General features: G+C 31.1%; 3 protein-coding genes and 1 pseudogene across 3 annotated transcripts; 2 read left to right on the top strand and 2 right to left on the bottom strand.

Annotated features, from left to right (window-relative positions):
• The first annotated feature begins 310 nt into the window (after positions 1–310).
• LOC145240164 (histone H2B, gonadal pseudogene) lies at positions 311–794 on the top strand (annotated as a pseudogene).
• A 3,633-nt stretch (positions 795–4,427) lies between these two features.
• On the bottom strand, positions 4,428–5,014 carry LOC145240163 (histone H2A-like). Its single transcript, XM_080103754.1, has one exon. The coding sequence runs from the start codon at positions 4,989–4,991 to the stop codon at positions 4,614–4,616; it is 378 nt and encodes a 125-aa protein (XP_079959880.1). The 5' UTR covers positions 4,992–5,014; the 3' UTR covers positions 4,428–4,613.
• Positions 5,015–5,265: 251 nt separating this feature from the next.
• LOC145240162 (histone H2B, gonadal-like) lies at positions 5,266–5,707 on the top strand. Its single transcript, XM_080103753.1, has one exon. The coding sequence runs from the start codon at positions 5,266–5,268 to the stop codon at positions 5,635–5,637; it is 372 nt and encodes a 123-aa protein (XP_079959879.1). The 3' UTR covers positions 5,638–5,707.
• Positions 5,708–9,490: 3,783 nt separating this feature from the next.
• LOC145240260 (histone H4) lies at positions 9,491–9,802 on the bottom strand. The gene has a single exon (XM_080103842.1). The coding sequence runs from the start codon at positions 9,800–9,802 to the stop codon at positions 9,491–9,493; it is 312 nt and encodes a 103-aa protein (XP_079959968.1).
• Positions 9,803–10,294: the final 492 nt, after the last annotated feature.

Raw genomic sequence — 10,294 nt, 5'->3', positions numbered from 1 at the left:
TTATTGATTTATCTTTTCAAAATTTAAAATGTTGCCTATTTCTTCAATATAATTTTATTTTGAATTTTAAAAAACGAAAATGTATTAAACCTGTTTTCCAAACTCGGTAAAAAATCATTTACAAAAAAGCACCATTTATTTTACAGAAGACAAACATACGATTTGTTTAGGTGTTGAAAGAGTCGGTGCTCGCCATTAGGATTAACGGTCGTGCGACCGAGCACCTGCTGATATCTTAGCGCTCTTTTCGTATTTCAAATTTTCCTTTGTGTTAATTTTTAAACCAATGAAAATGTAGCAAATACAACGCTCTCTGGGAGCCGGTTTTACTAATATATAAAGCATTCGAGCGAGTGGTTCCCTTCAGTATTACCGTTGCTACTGAAAATTACTATGCCTCCTAAACCCGAAGTTAGCTCTAAAGGCGCTAAGAAAGCCGGTAAGGCTAAACCTGCCCGTGATGGTAAGAAAAGGAAAAAGAAGAGGAAGGAAAGTTATTCCATCTACATTTACAAAGTAATGAAACAAGTTCATCCTGACACTGGAATTTCTAGCAAAGCCATGTCTATTATGAACAGTTTTGTTAACGATCTTTTTGAGAGAATCGCTAATGAAGCGAGCCGTCTGTCCCATTACAGCAAGAAAAGAACACTTAGCAGTCGTGAGGTCCAGACCGCTGTCCGTCTCCTTCTCCCTGGTGAGTTGGCTAAACATGCTGTCTCTGAGGGAACCAAAGCTGTCACCAAATACACCAGCGCCAAGTAAAAAAGCGTTTTCTCCCAAAGAAAACAAAATCCCCAAACGGCCCTTTTCAGGGCCACTCATTTTTTCACGAATGTTTCTTCACTTTCTATATTTTAATGCGCTTACTCACACTAGATTTCATATTTCCATCTCTTTTTATGGCGTAGTTCATTATAATATATATTTGTAGAAGATTAGGAAAATACAGTGTTATATTGTATTTGCAATTTTTATTTGAACTTGTAAATTGGTTTAAGTCAATCTTAATACAAATTTTAGCATTTCTTTTAATGTTTTTATTTAAATTTATAATTTTTTCCCTCGTTCTTATTCGTTATCCGTACAATCACATTAAAAAGCCATTCGCATAATAATATGCATTTAAATATTACCTGAAATATTTTTGTTTTGTTTTTTAACGGGCATCCATTTAACGTCTAAAAGAAAAAAATTGAATGCTTTTAAATAATAAAAAGATTAATTTCGTAATTAACGCAATGCAAGTAACCAAATCAGTTTTTAGATGATAAATTGTACAAATTCTAAATGAATCGTTTCTTCTAATGTGTGAATATCTTTGAATTTTCTCTATTGTCTATCCGAACGTCAAATCTTAATTTCGGAGTTCAGTTCTTGCATATCAAATAGAATCGAAACCGCATTTAGAAGATTCCCTTGTAAAATCGACAGAAAAACTTAGTTTTTGTCCAAATAAATCGATTACAATTTTTAACTCCGTCGAGATTTCAAACATTCACTGCAAGTTTTTCTTTAGTTCTCCTGAATCTAGACAGTTTTTTCGAACCGAGTGTGTTATCTTGTCTTTAATAACATTTATTTGTTATTTGAAATTTTGACCATTACTTTTTTTTTCGTACAATGTGTATTGTAAAACAAATCCCCATTCTTTTCTTATTTTGAAGTTTTTGACGATTCTTATCGCGGCTGTTTTTTTTTTTTTTTCTTATTCATTGGTAGCGTGGTAATCTCCAAAAATACCGTTAGGGCTTACAACATGGCCGGCAGAAGAGTCACGTGATCCGGTTGATCCAAAACATGAATCGTGCAAATGGAAAACGCAGCCTTGAAGGCAAACTTTGACAAACAATCACAATTTGTTATTTAATTTTTTGTTGATATAATGTTATTATAAAAATAGGCAAACTTTGAGAAACAATCTTAGGTTGTTTTTAGTTAAAACAGTGTTTATAAAAAGTATTTTATTCAGAACAAACAAGTGGTCGACTAGGTGTATCAGAATTTTAGGCGGAATTTTTGACACCCCCAACAAAAAACTGCGAATAAAATATATAAAACTCGTAATTTCTGTTTTTAAAGTGGGTTGTCAATTTTCTTTATGAAATATACTTCCAAAATAAACTATTACAGTCGTTTAAAACATAATAGAAGTATTATTTTTTATTTTTTAAAAACAATGTTTACAAAATGTCTACGCACGTTCGTAGACATTTTGTAAACATTATAAAAAACAAACAAACTGATTGTTTCTCAACAAAAAATTAAATGACCGTTCTAAATAAATTATTTATTATTATGATATTGAAAAACTGTTTTTGTACTTAATTATTATGCTTGTTTGTCAAAGTTTGCTTTAAATTTGCGTTTTCCGGTTTCGTAATGCGGCGATTCATGTTTTGGATCAACCGGATCACGTGACTCTTCTGGCGCCCATGTTGTAAGCCCTAACGGTATTTTTGGAGATTACCGGTAGCGTTTAATATTGCTTATCTTTTGAATCGAATGAACATGTTACATTAAATAAAATTAGTAAAATATTTTCTTATTAAGTTAGGCGGAAAACTAACTTAGTTTACATTTGCTAACATTTATTTGTTATATATTTGCTTTCTGACAACTTGTTTTTTATAGTTTGCTGCGGACGTCGTGTCGCCTATACTACTGCATTTTTTTTATATCCTACAAATACTTTACACACGTTGCCACAGATTTTCAAATTCGGGTTTATTTTCTATGAAATTTAATGTATTTAATTTCATTGAGACAGTCGGGAAAATCATTTCAAGGCACTATTTAAGTTCATTGAAAGATTTACCCAAATTTGCCCGCCATTCAGTGTAGCAAAATATAAAGATATGTAGTAATTTTTTTTTTAATAGGAATTACATAAAAGATAAGTAAAAATAGATATTAGATAAAATACTAAAGAATAACATGAATTATTTACAAATGTTATTTACTTTACAGATTAATACAGAATTTTGGGATGTGTGTAAAAAATGGTTGTTATGAAATGTATTGAATCAACAATAGTAACAAAATCTGACTGCAAATTGTAGGACGATGTTGAGCTGTTTCCACTTGATCAAATATGCAACATAAATAATTACAAACAACTGAAATATGGAGAATGATGATTTTAATGTCACACAAATGATACAGATAATGTAACATGTGAAGTTCAAGAACTCTGAATTAATTTAACTAAGTTATCTCCCTTGTATTAAAATTGAGACAGTAAAAATTTCATGAATACTTCCTCTCGCTTGATCTCTAATTTTAAAGTAGTTTTGAAATTGTTCTTAAATCACATGTACCATTTTAGATAAAAATGCCTTTTTTCCAGGAATTCAAATCATTTGTATTAGGATAAATTATTTTATGACCAAATATATGTCGTTGAAAATGTTATTTAATTATTGAAATAAACAACTTTCAGTCAATGACAATTTATTTCAGAGCTCTAGTCAGTGGGGAGATTTTGCACTTACACTGAAGTAACAATAATTGACTGCAAATTATAGGATATTGGCTTGTTGCCACTTGATCATAACATGCAAAATAATGACAACTAAAATGTGGAGAATGATGATTTTAATGTCACTGGATTTCAAGTAAATATGATTACATGTGAAGTCCGATCTCCCTTGTATTAGTTATTCAACCAAAACTTGCTGTCGCATGACCTCTCATGAGAACTAAATAAAAAAATGTTATCAAAGCCAAGATACGTTACTTTTCTACCTAAGTAGAGTTTTTATTTAATGTAACATGTTTATTCAGCTCGTAAAACAGTGTTTACTGATGTATTGGAAAATTGAAAATGGCGCCCGACTCTCTCTTTGGCACGGTAAGTTTGGGAAAAAGACTTAAAAATAAAATTATATACAAAATATTGTAATAAACTAACCAAAACTATGTCACGTTAAGATATATCAAGCAAGTTTCTAACAGTATTTTGTGTAGATTTTATTAACTCCTTTCCCAAAACTTGTGTTAAAGAGAGAGTCGAGCGCCAATTTTTAATTTTTCAATACATCGGTAAACTGTATCAACATGTTACAAAATATATCCAGTTTATCAAATATATCAAGTAACTTATCTTGCCTTTTATAACATTTATTTCTTATATATTTGTCTTTTGACAACTTTTTCGCATCTATGTGTATAGTAATACAAACCCCAATTGGTTTATCATTCAACTTCTGGATCTATTTTAAGTTAAAAAGAAATCGAAATGAGTATTTATAATTATATTATAAATATGATGTCGATTAAAAGTCTGTAGTTTCACGTTTGCCATTGGGAGCAGTTAAGGCAAGTAGGTTATGGAGAAACCCAACAAAAAATCTCTTTAGACAGAATAAACGAAATCAAAACAAGATGGCGACTAACTTTATTTAATTCAAATGATGAGGCTAAATTTTATATTAAATCTACTGAAGGCGCGTAAAATAATGAATGCAAAAAAAAAAAAATATATATTTTATAAAGAATCACAAAGGTCAGAAATAAAATCGCATTAAGTAAGATTCAAGAAAAACATTTCTGGAAAACGTGAGTGGCCCTGAAAAGGGCCGTTTGTGATTTGTCAAGTAAATAAAGAGAATTTACTTGGATGCTTTCTGGGTCTTCTTGGGAAGAAGTACAGCTTGGATGTTGGGAAGGACACCACCTTGGGCAATGGTCACTCCGGCCAAGAATTTGTTTAATTCTTCGTCATTACGGATGGCCAATTGCAAGTGACGGGGAATGATTCTGGATTTCTTGTTGTCTCTCGCAGCATTTCCAGCCAACTCGAGAACCTCAGCGGCCAAATATTCCATGACGGCAGCCAAATAGACGGGTGCACCGGCACCAATTCTTTCAGAATAGTTACCCTTACGGAGGAGACGATGGATACGACCAACGGGGAATTGAAGTCCGGCACGGGATGAACGAGTCTTGCTCTTTCCCTTAGCTTTACCTCCTTTACCACGACCAGACATTTTTAAGGTTTGTTTGCGCTGTTTCGAAAACTTAAACGATTTACTTTTCAAAACGCACACAACTTGCGTTAAATACGGACAGATCGGCTCCGGCAAACTGCTGATTATTTTACCGCTCACACAACGGCTTTTTCACAAATTGTGTAGTTTTGTTGCTAGTTTCTGACCAATCAAATACGAGAGATTTGAGAGATAACATCTTGATTCTTGCTGTGAGCCGGTATGTTTCGTATAAAAAGGGAAGGGAAGAAGTTGCCTTATCATTTCTAAATTCATGGCTCCCCCTACTGAAGTTAGTAAGAAAGGCGCTAAGAAAGCCGGTAAGGCTAAACCCGCCCGTGATGGCAAGAAAAGGAAAAAGAAGAGGAAGGAAAGTTATTCCATCTACATTTACAAAGTAATGAAACAAGTTCATCCTGACACTGGAATTTCTAGCAAAGCCATGTCTATTATGAACAGTTTTGTTAACGATCTTTTTGAGAGAATCGCTAATGAAGCTAGCCGTCTGTCCCATTACAGTAAGAAAAGAACACTTAGCAGCCGTGAGGTCCAGACTGCTGTCCGTCTCCTTCTCCCTGGTGAGTTGGCTAAACATGCTGTCTCTGAGGGAACCAAAGCTGTCACCAAATACACCAGCGCCAAGTAAAAAGCGTTTTCTTCCAAAGAAAACAAATTCCCAAAACGGCCCTTTTCAGGGCCACACATTTTTTCACGAATGTTTCTTCACTTTATTTTAATGCGATTATTCACAGTTTAGATTTCATAAATATTCCCATCCCTTTCTCTGGCGTAAATATTACTTATATTTGTTCACGATTAGGGAAAGACAGTCTTAAATTATATTTGTGTTTTTTTTTTTTGTTAGATTTTTATTTGTGAACTTGTAAATTTAAGTCCATCTTAATACAAATGTTAGCATTTCCGGGTTTTTTATAACTGTACACATAGATTCGAAATGGTTGTCAAAAAAAACAAATATATAACAAATAAATGTTATCAAAGGCAAGATAAGTTACTTTTCTACCAAACTGGATATAATTTTCGTGTTTTTATTCAATGTAACATGTTTATTCAGCTCGAAAAGCATACAGTGTTTACCGATCTATTGAAAAATTCAAAATGGCGTCAAACTCTCTTTTTAACACGTTAAGTTCGGGAAAAGGTTTTATAAATAATAAATTAGACAAAATACTGTTAGAAATTCGCTACCGTGACATAAGTTGACATATATTCGGTGGGTTTTTAATAGTATTTTGTCTAGTTTATTATTTATAACACCTTTTCCCAAACTTACCGTGTTAAAGAGAGTCAGACGCCATCTTGAATTTTCGAATACATCGGTAAACACTGCATGTTTTTCGAGCTCAATAAACATGTTACATTGAATAAAAACACAAAAAATATATCCAGTTTAGTAGAAAAGTAACTGAGCTTGCCTTTGATAACATTTATTTGTTATATATTTGTTTTTTGACAACTTTTTCTAATCTATGTGTACAGTAATACAAACCTGCATTTCCTGTATTGTTTTTATTTGAATTTATAAATTTTGCCAGCTTTCTTATACGTTATCCGTACAATCACATTAAAAAAAAAACAATCGCATTATAATATGCACTTAATTATTAACTGAAATATTTTTGTTTTGGATTTTAACGGGCATTCATTTAACGTCTGAAATTTTTAAAAAGTAAGCTTTTAAATAATTAAGGAAAAAATAGAGCTATTTCGTAATCAATGCCAACCAAGCAAGTAACCAACTTTAAAAGTTTTTAAAAGATAAATTCTACTCATTCTAAATTAATCGTTTCTTCTAATGTGCGAATATCTTTGAATTTTCTTAAAAGATTACACCCCTTGTAAAATCGACAGAAAAAACTTAGTTTTTGTCCAAATAAATCGATTAATCTTTAACTCATCGTCGAAATTTCAAATATTCGCTGCAAGTTTTTCTTGTGTTCACCTGAATCTAGACAGTTTTTCGAACCGCGTAAACGTTTTAAAGTGAGTAAAGCCACAAAAACTTTATCAGATAGGTAGAAGAGTAACTTGTCTTTAAAAACATTTATTTGTTATTTAAAATTTTTTCGTACCACGTGTATTGTAAAACAAATCCCCATTCTTTTATTTCTTATTTTGAAGTTTTTGTCGAGTCTTCAAAGACATCGCGGCCATTTTTTCATGTTCATCGGTAGCGTTCAATGTAGCTTGCTTTTCGAACAGAATAAACATTTTACATTAAAAACAATATTGAAATCTTATCCAGTTATAGAGAAAACGAACTTATCTTACATTTTCTAACATTTATTTGTTATATATTTGTTTTCTGGCAACTTTTTTTTGTATCTGGATTGTAAAACAAAGCCAAATGGGGTTACAATACTTGACTAAAAAAAAAAATGTTTTTGATAGTTTGCTGCGGACGTCATGTTGCCTATACTTCTGCATCATCCTATGTAATATTATATTACTAATATATACACACAGCTTCATATATATATATATATATATATATATATATATATATATATATATATATATATATATACATACTTGTGCTGTGTCACACACAGAAAAATCATTTTATTTTTATTTCAATAGAATTTATTCATTTTACTTATTTTTTTTTTTTCTTTTTACCTTATTAATTTTGTTCGGGTTTATTTTCTATGAAATTTAATGTATGCTGCGTATTTGTTTATTAGAATCTTTTGATTTCGATTTGAGAGAGAATATATATTAATTCCATTTTCGAGAATCAGGAAAATCATTTCAAGGTACAATTTCCCGCCATTTTTGTTGCAAAATGTAAGGATATGTAGTAATTCTTTTTTGACTTTGCTTGCAAATATTTCGGCATGAGTTTTTAATAGCTTGTTTTTAAAATTTGAAGTTTACTACACATTTATTTAGAAAGAAACGATATTTTAGAACGTAATTAAACTCTCCAAAATTACGAAAAATAATCGGTTAAAAAATAATTATTGAAAGAAAATTTACCAAATTGAGTTGTTAGTTATCTCCCGTTAATAAACCTGTTTTATTACAAAACAATAACTTCACTATTACTATATTAAACAAAGGGACATAACTCTTGGGTCTTGTATAATAAGCCGTCAAATATTTTTTAACGATCTTTAAAAATTGTCGGGTGCTTATTTATCTTGAGATATATGCAAAATATTACAGTTCGAAATAGGAAAACTTATCTGTTGAAAATGTTAGTTTACATTAAAACAAAAAAAAAACAAAAATGACGAAAAAGTTTCTAGTCGAATTTTAGCAATAAAAATGTCCGTAAATTAGTTTTTCAACTGACATATTTCGCATCTTTCTCAAAGTACCGATTTTATTTGTAAAAATATTCTCTAGAAGTGAACAATTTCAAAATGTGCACAAATTTTCAGACCCATATTGTCACATTGACATTTACTGAGTGCGACTCTACTAGTATTTTGTTAAATTTTGAGGACATTTATTGTTTTAAAAAAGGGCATTTATTTAACAAAAACGAAAAAATAGTACAAAACAAAATGCTTCCAAAAGCAAAATAAATTTTCTCCTTACTTTAATAGGATTTTGGTGTTTTAACTTATTTTAAAGCATCTTTATTTAAAACATAAGTATTGTCTTGTTGCTAAGTTTTAGCGAAAACAAGATGAAATCTAATGAGTGGATTTGGATTTCTACTGTTTAATTTTTTTTTCCAAACATTTATTTATCAAATAAACTGAAATGTTTATTAAAATAATATTGCTACTCGGAATTATTATGAGTTGGGCAGTTATAATAGAGAACGTTTGGTTTTGTAAGTGTTTATTAAAATGAAATCTGTAGAATTCACTTGTCACGTGAGTCAAACCCCATCAATATAACCACCTAAATATGCTTTTAGTTAAAAATGAATTTACTTAATTGAATTACCACCTGATTAAAAGACACCAACGATGATCAAAAAACATGAATCGATTAGATATAAAGAAGAAATATATGCAATTTTATTATCACTTTCTTTTTTTTAAATTCCAGTCATTATCTTTGAGAACTGATAAAATTCCCCCACTTTATTTTGAATATTTCCCCAGATAATTTAACTAACATTCTTGGCTAAAAACAATGTTATTTAAAATTATAGGATTTTTTCTTTTTGAGTGATATAAATAATTTCAAAACCTGGATACCATATTTGCTTAAGACAGAATTATAAGTATTGAAAGTTAGTACATGGGGATCAATACTTTTGTTATAATTGGAAAATTATTTTTAAGTCTGAGGTTTTTAAACAGATTAGCTAATTATTCATGTCTGCAATGAAAAAAAAAAAATAAGCGAATTATACAGAATAATGAAAAAAGGGTTTTAAAAAACCCATCAAATTAGACGTTATGAAAAGATAAACGCATAAAAGTTAGATTTGGAAAAATACTTTTCGGAAAAAGTTGGTGGCCCTGAAAAGGGCCGTTTGGTTTGGTTCGTTTTGTGTTGGGTCAAATAATGGTTTAACCTCCGAATCCGTAAAGGGTTCTTCCTTGTCTCTTCAGAGCGTAGACGACATCCATGGCGGTGACAGTCTTCCTCTTGGCGTGTTCGGTGTACGTGACGGCATCACGGATGACATTTTCAAGGAAAACTTTCAGGACACCGCGAGTTTCTTCGTAGATCAGACCAGAGATACGTTTCACACCACCTCGACGGGCAAGACGACGGATAGCGGGTTTCGTGATACCCTGGATGTTATCACGAAGTACTTTACGATGACGCTTAGCGCCTCCTTTTCCTAAACCTTTTCCTCCCTTTCCACGACCAGACATATTGTGATTATGTATTTTATTGCTTAATAAAAAAATCTTGAAAATCCAATTAACAAAAAATTCCTTAAACAACAAAATTAGGCACAAGGCCCTACTCAAAGTTTGGGAGGGGAAGGGTTCAGGGTCTTTGTGACTAAAGTGATTAAAAAGGTAATGAATGTAGACTTTGGAGTCTTACTCTTGACTGGCAACATTTACCAAAATACCTCATTCACTCTATGGATCTTAAACTAACTAATAAATCCCCAGCGTTTAAGAATGAAAACTATATTTACAATTGATGAACAGTTGTCTGTGTGTTTGTGTATGCATTTTTTTTTTTTTTTTTTTTTTTTTTTTTTTTTAATATGGTGTGTGTGTGCATGTGTGAAAAAATAAAGTTCAATTTCATTAGAAATAAAAAGTTTTTGAATTAAGAGAAAGATTGTTCGTGGAGTGGGGAAAAAACTAAAAAGTGTTCGTATGAAAAACAAACAATAAGTCCTACAGAGT

The sequence above is a fragment of the Euprymna scolopes genome, chromosome 19 (genome assembly GCF_053919585.1).
Source record: "Euprymna scolopes isolate OS-2025 chromosome 19, ASM5391958v1, whole genome shotgun sequence".
Lineage (NCBI taxonomy): Eukaryota > Metazoa > Mollusca > Cephalopoda > Sepiida > Sepiolidae > Euprymna > Euprymna scolopes.
Note: the sequence above shows the minus strand (reverse complement) of the source record. Positions and strands in the feature narration are given on the sequence as shown.

Bases quoted from the DNA above. Each gene is read 5' to 3' on its own strand.
- LOC145240163 (XM_080103754.1), bottom strand. From the start codon at position 4,991: ATGTCTGGTCGTGGTAAAGGAGGTAAAGCTAAGGGAAAGAGCAAGACT.
- LOC145240162 (XM_080103753.1), top strand. From the start codon at position 5,266: ATGGCTCCCCCTACTGAAGTTAGTAAGAAAGGCGCTAAGAAAGCCGGT.
- LOC145240260 (XM_080103842.1), bottom strand. From the start codon at position 9,802: ATGTCTGGTCGTGGAAAGGGAGGAAAAGGTTTAGGAAAAGGAGGCGCT.